The 25,658-nt window shown below is 42.9% G+C and overlaps 1 protein-coding gene across 1 annotated transcript in view; it reads right to left on the bottom strand.

Moving 5' to 3' along the window:
* SORCS3 (sortilin related VPS10 domain containing receptor 3) overlaps window positions 1-25,658 on the bottom strand; it is a 180,121-nt gene that overhangs the window by 74,485 nt on the left and 79,978 nt on the right. Inside the window, exons 5-6 of the mRNA XM_026050684.1 lie at window positions 19,732-19,805; window positions 2,792-2,856 (exon numbers count right to left, since the gene is read on the bottom strand). Of these exons, the coding sequence (XP_025906469.1) occupies window positions 2,792-2,856; window positions 19,732-19,805 (139 nt within the window). The remainder of the gene's footprint in view (window positions 1-2,791; window positions 2,857-19,731; window positions 19,806-25,658) is intronic.

Below are 25,658 nucleotides of genomic sequence, written 5' to 3'. Positions count from 1 at the left end.
GACATGGGACAGCAAGGGCTCCTGGCAGGGCTTGCAGTGCTAGTGAGCCAGCGAGCAGGCTAAGAGAATCACAGCTGACACACACAACTTGCACTAGCAGATTGGCTCAGCTTCCATTAGTGGCGAGTGAGACTTAAAATCATAAACTGCCAAGAAAATCACTGTGGAAGAGGGAAAACAACCAGCTAGCCTAACCATTCCCCCACCCCACTCCAGGGAAAAATGGTCTAGGAATGTAGATTGGATGGTAAATTATYCCCTAGGAATTAGTTAACCATAATCCAGTTTTACCTGTTGTTTTCTCTCTATTTTCCCTTTAATTAAAACATTGTTTATTGCATCGTATTTGTGTTTGGGGAGAACATTCTCTCATTGAACATCAGAAAGTTTAATAAAATATCTTTTCCAGGCGTGCCAGTGTATTTGTAACAAACTCCTTACAGTCAGCCCTGCCCTTGCTGTTGCCATCAAACACAGGCAGAAAGTACAGTGCTCACGGCTGCTACTTGTTTTTATAATTTAMAAATGCAAGCCTGCATTATTACCCAGCTGTAATAGCTCTGCCACGGTGTCAAATTATGTGATAACTTCATTTGCTATAAAAGACAGCAAAGACTTGAGACTAAACACAGGGGCAGGTTTATCTCAGAGACTCCACATTTTTTTTTAAGTCAGGTAACACCTGAAAGATTTAAGGCRAGATGTTTCTTGCAGAAGGAGGGGTGAACAACCTTCCACCCCCCATCTCCCTTAGCTTCCCAGGAGCCCTGACTCATGGATGAACGTGGTTCCTGCTGGTCCCACCACCTGCTCCCAGTCACAGAACATACATTAAGCTCCAATGTCTGATTCAACATTAGATTAGTTATTGACTCCAGTAGGAAATTACTGTTAAAAAAAGAAAAAAACCTTTAAGAAATAACTGCAGTATAAGTTTTTCTAAGTTTTTCAGCAGATATAAGTGCCTCACGTGTTTCACTAACAGCACAAAGGGCTATTTCGGCTACAGAATCAACCCATAGCAAGAAGTTCAGCCTACCTTTCCTGAGTACACAGAGCTGTACTCGCATCACACCAAGTGAACCTATAGCTTGGAGAATTTTTTTTTAATAACATAAACCAATATCACTTTAAATCCTAAAAAAAAATTAAAAAAAAAAAAAAAAACCACCTAATTGGAGCAATATGCTCCTCTTGTGGCTGAGAGAAGAGGCATTTTGCTGCAGAGGGACATGCTAGTGGGCCAGGCACAGATGACTGGGTCTTGCCTGTGCTGCAGTCTGCTGAGATCACGCCTTGCAATGGGATCGTTTTGCTGATGCCGCTGCTTAAGTCTGGCTTGCAGGGGAACCCTCAATGCCATCGACACACAATTTCAAATGCTGAATTTATACATTAAAACAAGAACAAACATCAACCCCTCGAGCAAACAAGACCTGCAGGAAGAGAGCTGTCTGTGAACTAGGGAGACATCTTTCAGATAAAGCATCTACACCCTTGACACATCCAATATTCAAATAGCTGGGTGAGCAAGTTTAAACTTAGTTTGAAAGCAGGCTCCATCAGCAGTTTGTTTGCTTGCTTGCTTGTTTACTTGCTTTTGGCCACATCCCCCAATATCTCTACAGCAGCACACACAGCAGCAAAGGCACCAGAGAAGCCTCCCTACCTTGTCCACCCACCTGCCGGTGTGTTTTGCTCTTTCCCCATATTGAACAAACAGCTGTCACCCCCACGCTTTTATTGCCTGGTTATTTGTTCAGCTGCCACCACTAAATAACAGGGGGAAGTCAATGAGAGATTTTTAGAGGATCCACAGTCTCAGAGAGGTTACCCCGATAGACAGGAGCTTGTTCATGCATCTGCCCCCTGCAACATTTGAMTAAAACAGTCTGCACCCAACAAAACGGAGGCCTCTTTCCACCAAAAATCTCCTACAATGCATGTCGCTACCCTACAGTGATTCTATGCTGCTTCCCTATGCTATTCCTGTTATTTGAGGGACACACGGCCCATTGTGGTGTATCACCGAGCTGGAGTCAGGCAGCTGCCAGCTCCATCCAGAAAAGAATGCATTATCATGCTGGGATCCTGGGAAATATAAAATATTTTGAAGAAATTGGAAGTGGTGGGAAAAATAATCAACTTACTTCTAATACATCATGTCTTCTTCCTTAGTGGTATATTGCTTAGGAATCCATTCTACATCAAATGTGGCTAGATGCATTTCTGTGAGGGCGTGAGCGATTTTTTATTTTTTCTATTTCTTCCTTTAGATATGGGTACCTCTTACAGGCTTGCAACATCTACATGCAGAGCACCTATTCACACATATTAAGCAAACCTGGAGAATCCCTTCAACATGTGTCAAGGAGTGGCTCGGGCACAGAGGCACTCTGGCTAAAGGAGAAGTCTGACAGTCAGCAATTTGTCACATAGTCTGCTAAATTCCCAGGTATGACTGAGCTGTTTTGAACCCCTCTGCAAGTGTATAGAAGCTCTGACTCGCATAGAATAGGTGATAATGAAGCAGCTAAACAGGGAACAGAATAGATGGCTCCTTAACCCAAAAGATTGAGGTTTTGCCCAGGCTTTGCACACATCTAAGCTGTGAAGCTGCCAAATTCCCCCCAGCGCCTAAGTATAAGAATATGCCTCACATCAAAACCCATGACATCTTTCCTATCAATTAAAATACAAATTGGGAGAGCAAACAAGCCAAGTGAAGTTCATTCTTCACTCCACTCATCACTCACGGCCCACTTTATCAGTGTTGGCTGCAGACACTCACGTCCATCAGCTGTCCGGGCTTCCATGTGCACAAGGTCAGGTTCTTTATCCAAACCCGCCACCGACCTGGGGAAGAAAAAGACAGAGAAGGCAGTCAGTGAGATAAACGGCAAATGAAGATGAAAAGAAGGTGAGGGAAGTAAATTAGTTTAACCATCTAACTTATGACACTTGGGATGTAGGTCCCTACCTCTTACTCACCGTGCTGTCTCCTCTGTGTTTCTACACTCAGCTCACTCTTGAGGTCCTTCAAAATACCTTTGCAAGTATGGTGAGCGAACCTGCCTGTCCTTTTTCTGAGACCCAGTAAAACCAGAGCTTTATTTAATATTGCTCAGTGGATGCTCTTGTCTAGTTCAACAATTCTATAATAGTTTTAACGCGACTGAACAGTGAAATAAGAGACTGAGTGTCTTGGTCTGTCCCTGGTTTGTTGGACAGTCTTGCTATTATATACCTCAGTTTCCCATCCACAAAAGAGGAATAATGACATCCATTTTCACAGAGAAGTGCTAATAAAAATACTAGAAGTATTGATTGTTCACCCCATACCTGTGATGATCATGAAACAGGGCATGATGAGTCTCTCCCTAACCCCACYGGTGGAAGACCAAGCACTTCAAGTCATGTGTACGGTTATTTTATTTCCTGAAAATATTTTGCAGGGCACATTACAGTTTTCCTTCTGGCAGAGGGAATGTCCAACCCAGAACAGAATTGTTATTATTAGTGTACTGCCTGATAAGTATCACTGGGAGATGAACATTTAGTCCTAGCAATGTCTGGCAGGGGGAAAAAAAATCCATAGATGTCCATGTGATTTATGGAGTGGCTTCTCCTGAGTTAACCAAGGGGTTAGATTAAAAAGGGACAACGACAAAAATCAGTTTCTAATTTGGTGGAAGCTGAATTTGATACAGTAGACTGTAAATAATAGATTCCCTCCAAGCCAGCCAACGTTCACAATTCCCTAATGTTCTGAAACTCTTTTATCACAATCCTTTGCTACTTTAATCCTTGGGGCATCAACAGCTAAAACATTTCAGAAAGGAAAAAAAAAGGAAAAATAAAAGAAATAAGAACAAACAAAATACAGATGCTCTGATATGGTTTCGTGGTTCTCAAAAAAAAAAAAACCACACAGTGATTGAAGCAGTAACAAACACACGTATGTGCTGGAGTTCAGCTGAGACCCGCCAGTGCTGCAAATGCCAGAGCAGCTACATGGTGACCCAGTGTGGAGGTAACTCAAATTGGCACCGCTTGTTAGCGGGAGCACCACATCAATAGCATGTCCATTCAAAAAGACATTAGGAACTGAGGCAAAATAAAAGAGAAGAAAACAAAACACTTTGCACAGGCAAAGCTTTCATCATCCTCCTCTCACTGAGAAAGCCTGTTCCTAATTGCTACCATCGGTTTCAGGGTGATCCCACAAGGAAGAAAACACTGCTCAGTATCAGCAAGAAGMCCTGGACAGTCCCCATCCCTGTGACCATGTCATTAACCAGGCTCTGATGTTCTGAGCATCTGACAGGAGGGCAAGTAGGAATTTCTTCAAATTACCAGTGAAAACTACTATGGAGTATGGCAATATTATTTCTTAATATCCTCCAGAGGGGGTACATATCTTTCCAGTCCTCAGCATTTTTTTTCATAACAAGCCATAAATAGTGTGATCTCTACTCTCCAGCAATCACAACTCAAGCCTAGGACATGACAACACAGGCAGAGAGGCATGTCCTTACCAAAGCACTGATCCATCACACCTTCATCAACGTGACAGGCAGTTCCAGAACTCTTAGGTACAGGAAGGAGGCCCTTGTGGATCTGTCTCACAGACCCTTCCAGGAGGTTTTCTCTTTAAATCCAGCCCTCACCCTGGATGCTGAGCTCTCCARACTCCTCTGGAAGCCAGCCATACCCTTTCAGAGCCAAATGCTTTCAGTCCAGAAGAGAAGAAACATCAGCATTAGGCTACTTTATTCATTTTAAAGGGATTGAAATCAGTATAATCTAAGCATTACCAAATAAAAATCAACATATTTATTGCCACTGAGCATGTGCATATTCTATAGATCTAACTAGTAAAATCTATTATGTAAATACCAGGGGATGACCAGATTCTCCTGAAACTTGTCAGCCTAGCTTGAAAATCCTTCCCAGTGCCATCTACTTGTTTACTTAATTAATTTTGACAAGCCTGATGGTTCTTTTCAGGAAAACAMCAACAAAAGGACCAGCAAACAGCATCCCCCCAGCACTCCGCAGCTCGCTGAGTGCCATACTTCAAGTGGAAAGGCTCACAAAGCAATCTCCAAAAGCAAGACAAGCTCTTCTTATCTGCAGTCAGATAACAAGCCTATCAAGTACTGCATCGGTCACCCTTCCTTCTCCCAAACCAAGTCCTTCTCTTGTTTCAAGCACTTTGGCTGCAAAACAAATCCCCAATCAATGCTGTGTCTTGATGCCACCTCTTGTATACGTTCCCACTGGTGAAGCAGGCAGCTTTGCTTTACAGGGCACACTCAGGAACCGGTCTGTGATCACTTGTCTGGAGAAGTTTTGAGCGAACAACACAACATGTCAGGCAATGGAGAGAGCACGACATGAGTGCGGGTCCTCCAGCACACCCACAGACAGACTGTAAAGCTGTTCCCTTATCCCATGTAGCAATCCCTCCAGTCTTGACAACTTATTGCAACCACCTCTCAGGTCTGGCAATAAAAGGAATATAGAAGACACCTTCGGAGCCTTATCTTTTGTCTCCTTATCCACACCTCCTCTCTTTGAGGGACGTTTGGAGGATAGGTAGCTTGAAACTGCTCAAAGCTAGGAAGGTATGATGGGGAGAGATGTCTGCACCCTCTGGCTCACACCTTCCACCATATGTTTGATGCAACCAAGTGCAGTCCGCAAAGTGAGGTGGGTGGGAAGGGGCTTCATTACTGTCTGGCTGAGAAACACCTCCATTGCAGAAGCTTGCAAAGGAAAAGAATATTTAACAACACTCAGAAGCCTCAGTTTGAAAACTGCTTTCCTGCCATGCGGTCACACCTCAGGCTCTAGACACAGCTCAACTCTCTATTTYACACATGCACAGACTCCAGGAGAGACAGCAAAAGCCAAGCCAAGCCCACAAAATGCACCCATGTGTGTTGTCCCGGATAACCCTGGGGGGAAGGAGCACTTACACTGCAACAATCCATCCTAAATCAACATCTTCCATCACCTCCATTCATTTATCACCACTTGGATGAGAAAATGCTGAGAGAGAGGAGGATGCAGCCAGAAGTGACAGGAAAGGTCAGTTTTTCCTGCTGACATGTTCCCTGACTGCTGCAATGGCAGTTTTTGAAACAGGGAGTCTGCAGCTAGTGCAGGATTCGTGGCCAATTACAAATTCAAACCAGCTCCGAATGCCATTAAGACTGAAGCAGCGGTTATTTTCKCATTGTTTTGCTGCTTCTCTTTTTCTGTTCTCATGGTAGCTCTTGTTTGTTTTGCAAGGTCTTTCCTCCTGTCTTTCTGGGACAGCGCTGTGTGCTCTGGAGAGCTGCAGAACCAACAGGAGCCTATGCAAGACCCTTCTCTCTCTTCAGGGCGCAGCACTGCGCACGAAYGCACATTTCCTAGACTGTTCTAACATTTCAGCCCTGACCTGGAGAGACAGAGAGCAAGAAGGTCACAGAAAACACAGCATCCTGCATTCTTACTATTAATTAGCTATTCTTTAAGTGTTTCTGTACAGCGTACTATATAGTTCAAAATAATAAACAAAAGCTTATGCAAAGAAAGGAACAAAAGTGCATAGATTCTCAGTTTGGGTTACCTGTTCTACTACCTACTTCTGCTTATCTTCTCTGCCACCTCTACCATCTTCCCCTGGAGTGCATCATTTCTGCACTTTTTTCCCCATCCATTTTTCAGATGCTTAGTGATGAAAGACAGCATTGAGATTTGGACACCGTAGCACCCTGGATCAAGCATACTGAGCAATGCAGACTGCTTGCTGATGAAATCTGCCAGATCCTTGCTCCTTAGGCCATGAGCAGAGAACAAGCAATGCTGTGTTCCCCCACCTCCTGGAACTGTTAATTTGGGAAGGAATGGGTTGGTGGGAAGGAATGTCATTGGAGATAAGCAACATTTGTGCCAAGGATTTACAACAAGGTCAAAAATCACATCTAAGGGGCTGAAACCTAGTTCAGAGCCTGCTGGTAACTGAACATTCTGCCAGCGGTATGCCTGGTTTCTGACATGTCGAGATGGCATTCAGCAGCTCTGGCTTTCAAAACAAAAACAAAGCTTTTAAAAGGGACTCAGACTTTCCCAAGATGCTGACTTGGACACTCAATTGTTGCAGGTTGAGGTGTCAGGCTGAAGGCAACTGTCACCGCTCTTGTAAAGACAGAGGAAACGGATGGAGGTTGCTTAGCAGGATGTTGTGCAGTTGATAAAGAGTGGAAATGGGCAGGAACGAGGCACATTTACTGTGTAATAATATGTAAAAAGGGGAAAACACATCCTCTTGCTGTAGGCAACTGCAATCAAACTAGTATATACTGCCAAGCAGTTTGCTGCAATTTTAATTGTATCCTGCCCMAAAAGTGAACAAACACTTGGGCAATTCTGTGCACTACCAAGTCAACAGTGCATATGTCTAACTTATCCATCTCACAGAAGCAGCATGTCTACACGGGCAGGCAGGAGCAAAAACCACACAATTCCTGCTAACCGATCCAGACCTTTTCATATAGCACCATTGCTGAATTACTTGCATCTTTTCAACACGCCAGCTTACCTCCTCCACCACTCTCCTGGTTGATATTTAATTCATGCTCAGCTGATGGACAAAGACAGCCGACAGCCTTCTGATACGGTACCATGCTTGCCAAGATATAAAAATCTGCAAGCACCTTCAGATGGTAAAGACGATGGTGTAAGTTCCCTGTCTATTTACTGCAGCCAAGCCTAGAATCAGCTCTATCAGAGAGGAGCTGTTCACATTTAACAGCCAGTGTTCTTCACTCGAGCCACACACACAGCAAAAATACACATGAACTATCACAGTTAAGAACAGATATAAATGTTGAAACTGTTGAGGGGGAAGAATGTCTTTATTAAAGACATAAATATAGTATCATTCTCTATGGCTGGACATGGGGAGACACTGCTGGGGAGAGCTGCAAGTGATACTCTCTGAAGAGCTATGGAAGAAACCTCCTTGCACAGCATATTTCAAATGAAGTTAAGAAAAAGGGCTGGCAGAAAGATGCAGTACAACAGTGYCCTAGCCAGTTCCGTGGAGATTTCTGTGTCTTCTAGTGCTAATTTCTATGACGCTACAATTCTGGACATTGGCAGAAGTAATTGTTGTGAGAATTAGTTTGCAGTGTAAGGTAAAAAAGATTGCTAAGTGTTGAATCTCAACTAATTTCTTTTCAGCAGAATTGATGCTTTTTAAAAAGGTCCCAAGGAATCTTAAGGAGGTTTTCAGCTTGGTGTCTCAAAGGAAACAAAGCCTGAGTGCCGACAACCTGTGTGCGTGTTCCAATATAATGTACACACATTGACCTGACCTCATCCCTTCCCCAATACCTGTTAAACGCCTAAGCCAATTTCCACCAAAACTGACAGCGCATTAAATGCTTCAGAGGTACCAGTTGCTACAAGTTGCAAGCACACAGCAAGCCAGGAAGAGGTAAGAGGTCCAAGATAAACCTTTTATTAAGAAAAAKCCTCATTTTTGACTCAGCTATGTTACTGAACACTAGAGAATCCACACAAGGTGGCAGGTTCTGCTGCTCAGAGAACCACTTCTTCCTCTTCTCAAGGCCTAAAAGAGGGTGAAATTAACAGCAATGGGAAAGAAATGCCAATTAACCTGGAAATACCTTTACAGGCTATTCATCAACTAACAAAGTTCCTATTGATTTGGCTCTCCTTTTTCCCTTATTACCAAAAATTAAGAAAGCACAAGTTCTTCTGTGCCTAATTCTGATCCACTTAACGGATTATAAAGTCTTAAAGTTCCTGAACATTTCTTCCCTGGCCTATAAATCCTAATAAACTTAAGTGAACTTTTGTTAAAGAAACACAAAACAAGAGGGCGGGCAGGAGTCGGGCCTAGTACCCGACGGGCAGGCCCGTGCCGCTGCCCCGGGCTCCCCACAGAGCAGCGGAGCCAGCACRTGCATGGTCAGCCCTGCTGGCATCTCCTAAAGTGGTTTAAAAGTCGTTTTCTGACAAGTCTTTGCAGCACTGGGATCAGGATTTAGTGGTATAAGACAATACCGGTACAGCCAGTGAACAGGCTGTTGCTTTGGGCTATTTCCACCCCGTTTCAAAGCTGCAGCACAGGATGCCCTGTCAGTCCTTTGTCCCATGGGTATGTAATGCAGGAGGGAGGAATTTCCAGAGAGCAGAGTGGGAATTTATCCAGGATTAGACATCGGAAAGCTTTATGGYGAACAAATCTGAAACACTTTCCAACGAAAGGCTCTGATTCTGTTCTGCCTTCTGAAAGAAGGGGCACTTTTTGTAGGAAAATACATTTCCGGGCACACTAAAAAGTGACCCATCATCTGGCTTTGCCTCTTTTCTAATCTTTCTTTTCCCTCTGCCATCCCATCTTTTTTTTTCTTTTTTTTTTTTTCTTTTTTTTGAATGGTAAAGAAAAAAATTATCTTGGAAAAAAAAAGTCATTTTGCTTATCAATATCTACACCAAAATACTGAAGTGGAGAAAAATATACCCTACCACTTTCAGTAGAATACCTCATTCTACTTTATCCAAAAAATCTTTGCTTTCCCATTGAAAATTTATGAGTAGAATATTTTGTGAGGAGCGGATAAACTTTGAGATACATGGGGGGCCCACTATATGCGATGGCGTTTTTTCAGGAAACATGAATCATGTTTCTGATCAACTTAGAAAAGCACACGCTCAAAGAAACCATCAGCTGAGCCTGATGATCCCACTCAATTTTTGGGGTCCCTGCACAGAAAGAAGCATTTAGAAGATTCATACTGTTTTTCTTCTAGCAAAAGTATCTTAAAACTTATCTGTTCAAGCAAGGTTTTGTACCAGAATAAGGATTCTCAGTTCACTGTGTGCTTAATTCTGCTCATTTGTATGAACAATTTCTGATTGCAAATATGACATGCCTGAAATGCTAAGGCTCAGTGATTCAGCTATTAACAGAGGCCAAGGCAGAACACAGTGCCTCTGAAAAGCTTCAGAATGAGAGCACCATTTAATAAATGAATGCAGCAGCAGAGGAATAAAAATAAAACTTAAATTGTCCAAAGAGGGGATGCCAGCATGAAACTTGGCACAGACAGAATGTATAGAATATGCTGATGAGCCCCATATGCCTGTGGGCATTGTGCATTGTATTAATTAAGGAAGGATGAGTCTCCACATTCCCTGTTGCAGAATATTGCAAAGAATCACCCTGGGATAACATCTAACATTCTGGAAATTAATTTGTAGTTCAATTTATACATTTTGGAGAAAGGCAATGGGAAAAGCTAGATTTCTGTCACAAACCTTTTCTGACGGTTGTTTCTTTGCATTCCAGATGCTCACCTGAAGAGAACAAATGGTTTATTTTATTCTATGACTTGTAACCACCTGCCAGAAGAAGGCAGAGTGAGAGAGAAGGAAAGAAAAGGGGAAGAGGGGAGGAGAGAAAGAATAAATTGCTCTGCTCTGGACCAGCAAGTATAAACACATCAGTGTATCTCCTTACCCTCTCCAAAAAAATTCACTCACTCAGCCTTTAAGAGCAAGATACACATTGGTCCCAACGCCCTCAAGAGGAAAAGACAAAAATGCAGGAAGCAAAAGGATTCCAGCAGCAGAGACACAGGCTCTATCTGCAGGAATGGCAAGTCTAACTGGCTGCGATGGGTAAAAGTCATGAGAGCAGCTCAATTCACGTCCACGTGTTACACAACAAGATGGTTGTGCACTCAAAAACAGGAGAAGCATCCTCAGCTAATGTGAGGAGAGGAGGATAAAATGGCAACAGCCCTTGTAGGCTCTTCCATTGGTAGAAAACTGGCWCTGTAGGAGAGACCAAAGACAAAACAGTCTTTCTGTGGGTGCCTTTGCYGCAGGTGAGACAGATGCCCAAGAAACGAGACAAGGGTGCCCAGGGTGCTAGACATGCTCCTAGTGCCTCAAAAAGGCAAGGTTCAAAAATGTTTCCACCGCCTGAAATGCTCCCACCTCCTGAAATGTTTAAAGCATCATCTTGTTGAAGCAGGAAAATTGGCAGTAGCAAGCTGCAGAAGGAGTTTGTGCTACCAAAAGCCAAAAAAGCTAAATTGTAWGGCCAAACTGTAGGTGGATCAAGAGCTTCTCTTTCATGAGTTCTTAATATGTTGTTATAGATGAGCAATAAAAGGAAAGAAAAATACAAAGCCAAATGAAAAGTAATTCTCTGCTGTTTTCTAGCCTTGAGGAAAATTCCAAAGTGTCAATGCACTGCTCAAATCTAATGATTTGTAGAAAGAAAAAAAGAATGCTACAAAAACTACAGCAGATCCAGAAATGGCTTTGGGGAGTCACTATTACAGAATGGTCCTAAAATCAATATTATAATGGAACATGTCTCCTTCCCTCAAAGACTTTCAATCAAAACCTGCAAATCAAAACTACTGTGAGCATAAACTAAAAGTCTTCCTATACCCTTTGGCCAAATACCTGCCAGGGTGGTGGTTTGTTTTCCTTTATTTTTTTCCAATAAAAAGCTGGATTTTTTTTCTTTTTTTGCCTTTTTTTTTCCTGTGRGGAAAACCCAGATCTCCCATAATCAGTTCTGAAGTCTGTGCTGGCATTATTTATTATTTCCTCAGTCCTTGCTGACAGCCATAGGTCAGTGTCTTTCTCTTTCAGATTCAGCCGCACAACTCCTGACTCTTCTCTAACCACAGAAATATGTCTACATCCCACTTGTACTGTCTTCCACCCATTGGAGGACGATTATMTGCGAGGTAATTTCAGAGTGATGATAGCCACTGCTACCTCCTATTCCAATTAGCTTGCAGCAAATATGCACATACAACAACCTCGCTCACGAGCTTCTCATCCTTGTTCTGTATATGATCAGCAAGAGACAAGTTACTGAATCAACATTATTTAAAAGAACCTGTAATGCAGCTAATAATGATTCTTCCCTCTCCTACGTTCTCATGTAGCTCCATGCTCACTATGCTTAACAGCAGCAGAATTAAATTCATCTCTTTCTACAGAGGCAGCTCAGGGGAATGCCAGCAGAGGAGAGGATGGGAGTTTCAATTTCTTCTCTTGCCGAGAATGAATTCTGCCTCATAGAACTGCTGATGAATCGTTGTTTTAAGAGAGTTTTTTAATTTCCACCAGGCAGAAGGCATAAAGAGGGACCTCCTTATCTTTAATGGATGTTATTGAGCGACACAAATGGCTCACGTTTAAATGAATGCGGAAACATCTTGTCTGTTTTGCCATGATAAGAGGCTGTTCGTTCTGCACAGCATGGGTTCGGCTCCTTCTGTTAAATAAAACAACTGTTTTTGTTCTGCTTAGTGGCAGGAAAACTTCCAGGTGTTCAGAGGCAAAGTCAGTTTGGAGGAATAACCTGCACGCTGCTGCACACTGGAATGTATCTGGCTCCTTCCTAACATTTCTTGAGAAAATCTACCTGGAAAAAGGTGTGACTCTTGAGGTGTGACTAACATTCTAATTTCAAGCAAATATGGTCCTCATTGTGYTGATATTTACTAGGATGGATTGTCCCCAAGATAGCATCTTTCTCTAGTGCAAGAACCCTTCCAAGCACGACTTCGGAAATCCAAGTGGGTCTCTGGAGAGGCCCACTCTTCTCCTCCTCCCTGAGGARAAGAAAGGCAGGGGTCCAGGAAAACTGCTCAGTCCTCTAAGGTTAGCAGATGTTTTGCCTTCAGATGAAGTAACAGAGAAAACTAAAATACATCCTCCAAAACCACAGCATGCAAAAAGATCATTCCTGAACTTCTCAAACAGAGGTGATCTTCCAAAGGGCTCCCAAACGTTTCTCTGAGGGTCATCTGAATGCAAGAAAAGTTGTCTCCCAAATGAAAATGAAGCCATTTCACGAGAAGCAGAGATCAGTGGGGCACAGAAGCAAAAGCCAYACATGCTTTCTCTAGTAAAAGCAGGGGAATACATCTCACTCAATGAAGACCACAAAATTTGATACTACTGTCAGTCCAGCAGCCTAGCTTTTGGTTTGCTTTGCCAAGCTATGACAGCCTGGGATATTCCCATATGCCTGAGGGAGATGCATTATTCAATACATTAATTAGAAGGCTGGCTTTCATCACTTCTTCCTACAAAGTACCACAGGGGATTACTCTGGGACTGTAACTGACAGGCAAAAATTAATTTGTGCTCGAGTTCATGCACATTAGGAAGGGGCAGCGTGAAGTCAGTCTAACCAACTTGCAGGACTGCCCAGTATTGCAAGCTTTAAGCTTCCAATCCTGGACCAGGACACACGGCCATGAAGCTCTCAGGCATCTACAATTAAAGCTTAAAGACACAGTATGAGAGACTAATTAATCAATTTTCCTTTATAAACTGCAACAACATATCAGTAGGGAGGGTAAATATATACCAGAACCCCCCAAATACTCTTGATTTTAGTCCTATATAATCTAAGAACCATTTTATAATATTTCTCCAGGATTTTTTTTTTTTTTTTTTTTTTTTTTTGCTTTCCTCTACAAAGGTGCTTTCCTAGGTAAGAAATTTCTGTCAATTTCTCATAAACTAGTTAAAAGATAAAAATAAAAATGGAAAAATGTACACTGAACATGAACCTAACCGCAGCCACCTGCAGAATATACGAGTTCTAAGTGGGAGGTGTAAAATAGCCCTGCAGGATTTTGCAGAGACAGTTACTGAAGGATTTTTCTTTTCCTAGAATCATTTAGGATTTCATGGTCTCTTAGATATCCATGAAATCCATCACAAGGTCTGTGCTATAACCCTGAGCAGTCTACTTTGGAAGAACAGTAAGAAGAGATTAACTATAGGAAAAAATATGTTCATGGACAAGGCAGAATATAAAATTTAAAAATGTTTCTCAAACCTTGCAAGTGACTGTTGTAGGCTACTTCATCACAGGCTTGAAAGAATACTTTGTGAATGTACTGAACATCTAATTTAGAGTTCAGGGACCCATAGCTGCTTTGCATCACAAAAGGCAAAGATGCGAATTAGAGTCAGGACCCCCTCTATGTCAACTTTATGTGGACACTTTGTTTCAGACTGGAGTCATTTCATACAGACTCCTTTAATTTAAAAAGCTCATATATTGTAGAATGAAATCATATTTCAAAATGAAAAGTCACTCTAAAAGCCATCATAAAAGTTTCAACCATTTTGAGGTTTTACTTTGTTCAATTGTTTGAGAGAARTATTTTGATAATATTGACATGAATTCATAAAGTATTTTTATTGACTTGCAGCTTTTGCAACAAAAATAAACACTGTTTCAGCCAGTAAAAGAATCCAATTTTATATCCAGGTTCTATTCCTATCTCTGCCACTGAGTTACTATGTAATCACAAGCTAGTCAGCTAGGACCTAATATTTGGGAAACAATAAATAACTATAATACCAACTGCACCAACAGTAGGCACACAAACTGAAAAGTAAATCTCTAATCTCACAGTTGCCCTGTTTGCCCATCTTTTAAATGAAAAGGAAAATAAAATTGCTTTTTATTATCGGCATGGTGCTGTGATTCTTAACTAAATAATGTGTCTTTACAAGAAAATCTTTCAATATATGTCAAGACTTCTTAAAAACATCTCCTCTATCTTGAACACTAATTGCCAAACCTAAGGCCAAAATCACTAACCGAGTTTGAAAATTTTGCTTTCAATCTAAATAGTTCATTCCATGGTCATGGTGGTTTGAGTAACAAACTTGAGATTTGTGAGTAGGACCAGCTGGTAGAAGCCTTTCCCAAATGTTCTCACCCACAGGACATGTGGGCCAAGTCCCTCAACAGAGGGAAGAGAGTCATTAGGCCATGGGAGCCTGTGGTAGCACCTGCCAAAAACTCCCTGCTCGGTGCTCCATGCACTGTCTAACAAGCGGCCACTGGATACACACCTTGACGGTGCCAAGGTGGTGTGATTCCTGGTTGCCAACCTAGGAGCTTTCCTTCTCTCCACAGCCCCAATGACCGTATTAATTCTGAAAACCTCAAATGCAGGATTACTTAATAGTAAATTTGACATTTACAAGACTATGTTTTCTTAACGCTAAAATTGGCTGTAAAAACTCCAGCGATGTTTCCCCAGCACTATGCAATGACACCATCTGGTAGTTAATGATTAGTGGGATTTACAGAAGAGAGAGGCACATATTTGAATAACCATTTCACTGCTGGCAAACAAGCTGAGTAAGGCAAACCTGAGCTGTATCCAAAGGTCACTTCTGGACCTGCTGCTCAGACAGTCCGCAGGGACCTGCATGGGCACCGGGATTAGGAAATATCAGCACTGCCACAGAAATGAAGAAATAAAAACTTAGAGGCCAACTTCTGCCCACCTGCAGATCTAAGCACAGATCATGACCTTTAGAAACACCGAGGTGAGCCCCCTTGTCTGTGCCTGCAATATTCTCAGATATCCAAACAAGTTTCTGCTATAGCCCTTGTGAAATTCAAGCTCAAAAGAGAATACAAAAACACTGGCTACCTTATCACTGTTTACATTCAAAAAAAATTACAAGAAGGTCTGCCCTGGAGAGAAAATTTGCTGCCTTGTGTCTCAAACAACCGTGAGAGATAACCCTGAACATCCAAAGCATGGTCGRTGCAGAAGCTCTTCCCTTCTCCCGTTTCCATCCTCAGAGTTCAAAATGATTGAGGCTGGCAAGCACGGATACCAAAACAACTAGATATCTGCTCAGCTGTCACAGAAAGAGAGAAAACAAAACTCGGGAGATTCAGTGAAGGAATCGGCAGTACACTGAAAAACTGCTTGTTGCACCGGGTTTTTCCTGTCTCCTGCTATAAACACTGCTTCTTAAAGGCAGATTAGGGCATGTCCTATTTTCTTCCTCCCCCCTCCTGCCTTCCTGGTGTTTTCCATCCAGCTCTTACATAATTAGTTTATGTTTCAGTRTTTTTTATAGATCAGGCTCCTATTGGGCACTGACCTCCTCAGTGCTCCAAATTTCCCTGTGCCCTTCAGAAATGTTGTGCAGATTTCTACCTCCCTCCCACACAGATGGGTTTTCCCCWCTGTTCTTGGTCAGAATCGCCCAAAATCCCAGATGGCATTTTTTTTTTTTTTTAAACAGACTGGATAAAAAAGGGAAAATATCTACATGTATCAGGCAAAACAAAGGAAAAGCAGCCCCATATGAAGTGTCTCCTATTCCACAGTGTCGACAAGAGGCAGGAAAGATGAGCAGGTCCCCCTGCACGGAGCACACGGGCAGGCGCTGAGGGTGTCCCCAGGAGCCCTGCTCTGTCCTCCACCCCCGCTGTGTGTGCTCAGCAAATACAGGCAGGCCCTCCAGGGACAGACAGACAGGGCATGATGCTCGCAGCCATTTAGCTGATTAGCCAGAAAACACAGGTCACCTTGTGGAACTCCCCCCTTTAAAGAATTAAGCAGCAAGTCAATGAAAGGACTTTATATGCCATTAAAGCACCTTTCAACTCCCTACTGCCCTTCATTATTTTTAATCCATGCATAGATATGCAATAGCTCCTGATAACACAGATTTGAGTAGCCCCTGATAAAACAGTATTTGAGCACTTCATTCACTGCCCCCAGTGAAAGAAATGCTCTCCTATTCCTGCCTCACAGAGAGGGGAGCAAGGCAATGGCAACTTAGGAGAGCTACCCAAGGTGGCAGGAGAAAGCTGTGGTCCAGCAAAGGACTGCACGAGGCCAAAGGGATGCCCTATTATCCAAGCTGTCCTCCCTCCAGCCTGGCTCTGTTGTCCTACTTCTGGGAAGGGCAGAGGCAGCAAAGCAACTTCAGGACAATTCAAGTCCTCTGAGCAGAGCCAGGATTAGACAGCACAGGACAAAGCATGTATTTCACAAACAGGGAAACTTCCCCAGCATTTCTACAGTACAAAATATGAACCATATTTTTTATATCCCTCCACATGTCAGCACAGGTGTCTAAGTTACACTGCGAGAAAATGAACAGGGTCCGGGGGAGTTGCAAAAATGTGGTTTAGAAGAAAAGAACATTGAGTAGGCCTTTAACTGAAAACAGCACGGGTGCAAAGTTTATTTGAGTCACTTCATACAGATTGGTGTGTGATCTGGGAATTTCTGTTTCACATTAGCTTAAGTTCCTATTTCCAGCCTCAGAGGATTCAAAGTTATCAAAATCTCCGAGGCCGAAGCACACAGGAACCAAATTTGGTTGCCTGCRCTCACAGTAACACACTGTTCAAGCCCTGCCATTGCCGTCAGCGGCAGTAGCTAACGAATGAATCACTACCACGGAAGTTAAGATCTCAAATCCTAGTTTTTATAACTGCAAGTGGCCCAGACGTGAATCTCAGCTCATGTACAAGCTATGAGCTGTCTGTGGGAACTAGCAAGAGATGTTCTACAAACTGAGTTACGTGCAATATCCATGTGGGATGCACACAAGAAGCWGAGCCCCACCACCTAGCACCAAAATGTAGGACCAAGGAAAAGAATTGAAGAGCCAGGGTACAAAGTCAGAACTGCAGCTTGGAGGTTTATTTTTGCGCAGTTAGAAAGCAGTGCAGAAAGAGCCTTTCTGAGCACCTATAGCAAAATACACAGGGTGTCTGAACAGCTGAGAGGTCTTCCTCATTCATCTTAGTGAAAATTCACATCCCAATCTTGCCAGCCTTGACACAGTTATAATTTCCTCCTAGCCTTAAATCTCTGTGCCTGAGTTCTCCCAGCCTTTGGAAAGGTCTCACTGAGAAAAATAAGCCTGCTCCCTGTCAGGCTGACTGATCCCATGAACCAGCTGAAGATTACAGTCTTCACAAACCCAACCCCAGCAGCTTGAGAGACAAAACTCATGTTTTGAAAGAAAAAACATTAGGCAAAGGCTGCCCTCGATGCTACCAGCTGCATTCAAATGAGATGAAGACTCTCCTGTTTGACAGTAGAGGTTCAGCTGCATCCTACTAACAAACAGTGCAGAGAAGCACAAATGAGCAGCTCACCTCTGATTTTGGCATCACCCTATTGTTATTATTCCACTAGAAGTTTTAATCAAGAGGTAATGTAGCAACGATAATGTAGTATTTTATAGGCTGATGGACTCCACAGTATAGTGGCTCATGTCCCTCAAACTTAGAACTATAGCCACCTTCTCCTTATTCTATAGCCTAATAAAAATAATCACCAAATTCCCAAGGCTAAACCATTCTCCCTGCACTTCTTTTTCTATACATATCTTATAAGCCAGAGCTTGTAAGACGTCACAGTTTACAGCTTTAGAAAGAAAGGTAAAAAGAAATAAATGGGACAGCTAAGAAGTGTTTTTATGATCCAAAATTTCAACGTTTCTGGCCCCTGCACTACAAATTGGTTCAAATCTCTCTCACTCTGGTAACAACCTAATTGACTCTCTTGTAAAGTTTATTGTGAGTGGGATTCTGTTGCTTCGAAGTAAAGATTTCCAGGTCTTTGTTACATGAGCCATAACTGCTAAAGTCTTTTGCATTTCCTAAGAGAAAGGAACACTTGAAAGAGAGGCTTTGTACAATGCAATATAAGAAAAGAACATWTGAACTACACGGCCAAAGGATTGTGTGACGAATCCTTCACACTATCTCCGGGTTTGGGTGTCAAATGGTCTCAGATAAACAGGTAACTTCTATCAATCATTATTACACAAAGCCAGGGGGATAAAAAAGCTTCTCCCKTAGAAACAGAGTCAGTTTTCTTCCCAGGTCAACACAGCTTTTAAGTATTCTCCAAGAAGAGACTAGGTACAACTCTCACTGGACTAGCTGTTCTGTGCAGACACAGAGGGATGCACTCAGAGAACATCGACACTCCTCTTGGCCATGCACGTTCTTACCGTTCATCTGTCCTGGTTTGTCTTTGACCCTTCAAAATAAGGGTCAATGCCAGTTCCTTAACATCACCATCCTCTCTGACCTTAAGGACAATGTACTTAAATGATACACAGATGCCCACTCACATACCTCCATCATCTGACATTGCAATGCTGAGAATTTGATTCAAGCCTCAACTACTAGATTCAACTCCAGAAGAAGCAGAAGATGGTGTATTTGAAATGGATACTTCTGGAGATAAAACACCACTTGTTTAATCTTCTGCTTTTAAGGCAGTCTCCCAATTTTGGACTTTGGAAGAGAAAAGGGAGAKAGACACAAAGCAATTTTTTTAGGAAATGGTATATGCATCCTGGGATCTTAACAGAAAGAAATTGGCTCCTCAGAGGGTGATTCAAGCTGGAGTCATCCTTTCTTCCCAAGGGGTGCATACAAGGACTGTTTGGAGCAGTTGGCTCTGTGTTTAGACTGTGTTGTAGGCTAAAATAATTCTTTAAAGAATTGAATAAATAGGAAATCTAATGATTGTAGTTTTGCCACTGAAGCATTGAGGCCGTTTTCCAGTGTTATTTTAAATAGCTCTCAATGACGGTGAAGTTGGCATTCTGTAATTATTATCTCAAGCCTTGCAGCTAAGTACACAAGGCACCACTGATATCAGACGAGAAAGGTGTGAACAAGGAGGCACTCGCCTATGGGACTGCAAGATGCGTACCATGAACTGAGCATGTGACACTGATCAGAACTAAAGCCAATTACAAGCCCAGGTAAAACAGTTCATCCTTTGAGGGCTGGGTGCCCTTCTCCCCTCAGTGAACTGCCCCAAACAAGCAGAGCTGGAGGGTGCAACTCACCAGTAAAACCTGTTTGGAGTGACGCGCTCGTGCATGAGCTGCCATTTTCTTCCAAAGTCCATGGAGCTGTACAGCTGAAAGACAGAAACAGAAGGAGAATAAATTCTGAGGAAGAACAGAAAAGACYGCTGCTCCATCAAGGATTAAAATCAGCTCAAGGAGCAGGAATGGATTATCCTGTACAGTTATCTATCAACCTCACTGCTGGGGAAGGCTAATAAGGCAATCTCCTGCTCACACATTTACCCCAGACGGAACCACTGAGGCTCAAAGCAGGTTGGTGTTTCAAAACCTTCTCGCACATTTCTGCGCTTCCTCATTTCAGCTGTCAACACATTCCCTCCTGCTGCCATATGACAAAGCTGGCGGCTCCCCTGGCTTTTTCAGCCCAACAGGAAGCTAGTGATTGATGGCATATAAATTCTTAACATCAAATGGGATGAAAGGCAAATCAGATTAGCTAGCCTGACTATGATGTGGTAGGTAGTGACTCTACACTCAAGGTCATTTTGTGATTCATTTTTAGGGTGAAGATTACATCTCTTTTCTGCGTGGGAAAGAAAACTGCTCCTAATTTACAACTCCTATGTTCAAAACAAGGTCTAAATTCTGAGATACGTTGGAAATCAATCTACTCAGTAGTTAAATGTTCAAGATAGTGAAGTAACTCTTCTTAAAAGGCAAATTTTCAATTTAATGCTCATTTTGTGTCTTCCCAGCTAACAAACGGCACAATTGTAATGAAACCAAATGTCAGTGCAACTCCAGACTAAGTCTCAGATGTGTGCTTTTTACATATACACCGTTTAATATCACAAACACCACCTTTCTCCATATAGTTAATCACCCACAGCGCACTCACTCATGGTTATATATAAGTGCCTTTCCCCCAGGCTTGAGCAATTTTTTTTCCAGAAATAAAATTCCCTTTGAGAAACAGCCTCTCTGCTTTACAATAAGATCACAAAGAAAAAATAATAAAAAGGCAGTGTTTTGAACTGGATTTCAAATAAATTTCATSTAAATCAATTCTAGCTTAATAAAATGAAGGTTGATTGCATACTAAAAAGACAATAGGAATCAAGAATCTTATATGCTTGTAATACCCAAACTAAGTCTTTAACAGGAAAAYATCAGCATGTAAGTAAAGGCAGTGCATTTGATTTTGAGCATGTGGCTTTATGAATCAGAGACAGGTCCATGTTCAGATTAGAAGGGTCCTCAACCCAGTGCTAGGTACTGTGGAGCAGCTGTGATGGAGATAAGCCATAATACACATAAGCTGTATGTGCTTGCACTGAATATTACAGTTTCTTTATGGGTAATAGTTTTGATTAGAGATCCAGCAGGCACTGGTCCATAGAAMAGCCCTATCAACGGAGATGGGGCAGGGCTGCTGCTTGAGCAGTGTCTGAAGGCTGAGCAGCTGATTAATTCCTTCTGTGTTTGCACTCACCTCTGCAATCAAATCACTGCACTGTACACCTAGCAAAAGAAAAGGCAAAAACTAAAACCCTATCAAATTCCTGATGCAATTGGGTTGTGTAAAGACAAAAGAATTCACCCATCGTATTTCTGCCAACGTGCAGTCCTAATTCTGACAATTTGAGCTACCAGCAAATAAAACACATTAGGGCAAAACAGATGCAAGCAGGTGCCTTCCAATCCTTCTGTCAAGATGGGCTCTACTTATGTAGGCTTCACTTAAGCCACCATCAGGAAGTTTGTGGTGAGAATCATTAGGTAAGACCTTATGCCCTGGGTTGTTCAAGGAAGCAGACACGATCTGAGCTGGCCTATCTAGTCTTATTTCTTTCTTTGTCACCAGATCAGATGCAGCTCCAAATAACTATACATTATCTGGACCAACTCTCCTTTTTTTTTTTTTGGTCACTTATCACAGTGATAAAGCTATATAAAGCCATTAGAGAAACCTCTACCCCAAAAGGAACTCTCCGTAGATTAAAAAGCATCATTTCTTTTAATTTAAAAAAGCTGGGAAAAGAAGACTATCCAAACTCCAGGATGGGTTTATGAAGCCAGCATCAATATTAAGAAAAGTACCTTTTCAGAGAACATTCTGATTAAGGAAAATTTTTAAAAACAGTAACTGAAAATCCACAGTGCAGAAGTCAAAACTCCGCCACGTTTCYGCTCTGCCTTCAGCGCTCCGCAGCAACGCTCCCTGGGCCGCCCGCTGGGTTTCACACGGCCGGGATCTCTGCATGCAGAGCAGCACCAAGGGACTCGGCAGCCTGAAACGGGGCCGCGGGGCCACGCGAGCCACCGGCTCCGGGCAGCGCAGCCCGACTTACCTCCCCTGCGCCAGCAGGTCTGGCATCCTGACTGCGTTTTGGAACGGATCAACCGTTCTCACCACGAGAGCAAAAGGATCAGCAAAATACAACCATTTCCCTAGATTCTCTGTTATCTTTCGCCCCTAGCWTTTCTTTCTCTGTTGCAGCGCTACAGCAGCAGTAGCTGTGGACAGCTCAGCGGCAAGAATCACAGTCTCCTTGCAGCTACTTATCTCTCCCACGGCGTCTCATTCAGGGAACATCCTTCTCTCTATCAAGTTAAAAACCAGGGCCCTGCTGCCAAGGACTTGTTGGGGTTTTTTTTTGTTTTTTTTGTTTTTTTTTTTTCTTCTTCTTTCTATTAGATTTCAGGTTGGTGGATGGTAGAAAAATTAAATTGAACTTGCAGCCTTTAGGTGAATTCAGATAAAGTGATAAGGAGGATATTATTCATTTGAAGAACCTCTATTTATTTATTCACCTATGTATTCTAGGCATCTACTTTGAATTTTGAACAGAAGCAAAATGATTGAGACTTGAAGCTGTATGACAGACCAAGCTGCTGACAACCCTCTCTGGCCTTTTTCAGTTGTATACTATTATTTACAGATGCAAAGGTTAATGTTGAATAAAACACACAAGACTTTTGAAGGCCTAAAATTGATTACACACACACACACACACACACACACACACATACCTTCTGCTCACCAACCTTCTCCTAAAAGATGCTTTTAGAGGAGACAACAAATTTAGTGGCAAGTACAGCAGATTTCAATAGAGATTAATTTGCCCTGAGGTTGAATACCAACTGATGGAAGGAAATTAGGTTTGTTCAGTGCCAAGATTTTCCATTTTCAGAGATCTGCCCTGGCTCTTTAGAGACAAATAATCTTCAGCATTTTTACCTCCCAGAGAACTGCAACACATCAGCTCCCATGATGGATGGATTTCAGCCCACCACGAGGGTGCACCGTTAGGGTATAACCTTTTTGCAAATCCCATGTGTCATTTGAGCTGTTCTGATGAATGGAAAATTAACTCCATTACAGGCCATAATATTTCTATGGGTTGGTCCTCAGTGAAAGTTCATCCTCGTGACTTGAAACAGTTGAAGAGCAGCACACAGAGGGCTTAATAAGGCAACAGTTCAGGAGCAGGACCCAGAATGGAAGGACAAAATCTCATCTTGAGGCAAGGATGACAAAATTCCGTTTGGAACATGCAAATCAGCCTCCTAYAGCTGCCCCCCAGGCACCTAGGCACATGCAGCTACTGCACTCAGCCTGGCTACCTCTGCTCCTCTTGGAAGAGCCACATTCCAAGAGCCTCCTCAAGGCAGAGGTGCGGTGGAGAATGGGCACTTGATGTTCAAATTCCCTGGTGAGCCCACCTGAATGATGCTTATAAATCCCACCTACTCATGCAGCAGCCAACAGTCGAATTGCACCAGGAATARAACTGTACTGGTGCTATATGTCAAACACATATATGTTTTAACATATTGCAGGCACAATGGAGCATCCGAGCTATTGCCCTGAAAGCAGCAGGCTGGTCAGCCTAGAGCAGGATCCAAGGGCAGCTCTGCCTTCACACTGGGCCTTGAAGTCACCCCAGCTGCCACAGCCCTGGGAAGCGCAAGATCCAACAGGTGCTGAGCACTGACAGCAATCTGGGATGCCCGCWAGAGTTGAAGTTTAACACAAAGAAAAGGTCGTAAATCAAGACAGTTTGCTCCAAATGTTCCTCCAAAGAGCAGGACGCTGCTCTGCACACATGGGCTGTAACACCAGACATCACATCCACTGACTCAGTCCTGGCTTTAACCATGAACATGTAGTCTCTAGGAGACCTAAGCAGCCCAAGTGACACACAGCTTGACTTTGCCATAGGCCAGGCCCTTGGCTCATGCTGGCCTTGCTCAGCACAACTCTGAATAACAAAAAATACTACCTCTTCAAGCTCTAAAAAGCACTTGAAGCATTTTGTCTAGTACTAATAACATCTGTGAGTGATAAAGAGCAAGAAGGGAGTTTTAGGCCTGAGGTCACCTTCCATACCATGAACAGAGGCAACACATCAGGACTACTGTCYTTCCCACAGGGCTGGGCAAAAAGACCTCACACACAGACCCACAACGTTGTGGATGGTAACACCTCCATGCTGCCGCAGCGCTCAGGCAACACGCCCTGCTTGCGTCCATGATCCTGTCTGGCGCTGGGATCATCTGTTTCGGGTGTTCTGTCTATTTTCCCAGTGGGATCTGTCAAAAAAGTATAAAAAGCTGATTCTGCTCAAGAAGTCCTACTTCTCAGAACTGGATCAGCAGGAGATTTCACTTACTGACATCGGTAAGAAGACTGAACAGCAAGGGAAAAACCTGGTCCCAGCAGGAATGGATTCAACATCCTAGTATTAGTCACCCACCTTCGAGCTATTTGCCAGAGCGTGTTTATAGGCTGGAGGAAAAGAAGCTCTTCTAAAGAACAATTCCCACCCTAAGGTCTACTTCTGAAATTGCTTATTGCTCATGCCCATTTCTCTCCGCAGATGCCAGAAGTTCAAAGTAGCCATTTAAGAGAATGCTGCCCATTGAGGGGAGCAAGTGAATGATTTAGGTGAAATGAATTTCGTGTTAGGCCTCCTGTTCCCATGCTAATCTGCACATTCCTCATGGGGGGAGCAGGCAGAAGACTGGAGATTCAGCAGGAGCTCAGAAACAGCCAAGCACCCAATAGCCTGGGTACACTTCACCACAGCGAGTGGCACCCTGAAGATGTTAGGCACAGACAGACAATCAACATGCAACAGACTGAGGAGATGGAGAGAGACGTATTTGGAGACTTTCTCACTCAAATAGAGCCAAATAATTGGAGCATGATGAGCAAACRTAGAAATTATTTCCAGATAAAATCAAATGTTCTTGGTTTCTATAAAATCAGTCCTAGTGGCCTGGCCTGGGCAAACATCTGGAGAGAATCTCAGTAGTTTTTGACCGCCTGCCAACCCCGAAGCACAATTGGATCTTGCAAATAATGGTGTTAGATAAAGTGAACAAGAACAGCTGGACTATATGCACTTAAAGGAACAATTCATTTATTATGCACAAAATTAGACTTCCCACCAGACAATACAAGCAGCTGATGATGGAAAGATGCATTCACATTAATCCGACAGGGTGAGAGCTGGCACAGGGGTAATTACTGGGCAGCAGCTGACACATGGTAACGTGATGGAAGAGGAGAGGTAGACAAGCAAGGCCTGCTGTGACCTCCAAAGTGCACGATCCCGAGCACGGCTTGGATTGCTTACATGAGAAGATGGCTCTGATCCCAGAATAACACAAAAGCAAACTAGCACTTCCTCAGCCTGAGCTGGTGGGAAAAAAATCCACAAGATGTGTTGGGGGGGAGATGTCTGCCAAAAATTCAAACTGGGACAGAGGAAAAATAAAATTAGGTCAACATTTTCTGTAGGAATCAGACTGCATGCGAGCGATCTGCAAAGAATAACTCAGAAAAGCAAGTCTACTGCAGGCTTTTAAATTCTCTTTCCAGGGGGGAAAGAGAGACTACATTATTAGAAAAATTTCAGAAGTTCAGAAATTGAGAACAATTTGTATACCAGTCA

The sequence above is a fragment of the Nothoprocta perdicaria genome, unplaced genomic scaffold (genome assembly GCF_003342845.1).
Source record: "Nothoprocta perdicaria isolate Ctin4 unplaced genomic scaffold, notPer1 scaffold_7, whole genome shotgun sequence".
NCBI classification, from domain to species: domain Eukaryota; kingdom Metazoa; phylum Chordata; class Aves; order Tinamiformes; family Tinamidae; genus Nothoprocta; species Nothoprocta perdicaria.
This window is presented reverse-complemented; position numbering and strand designations above follow the sequence as displayed.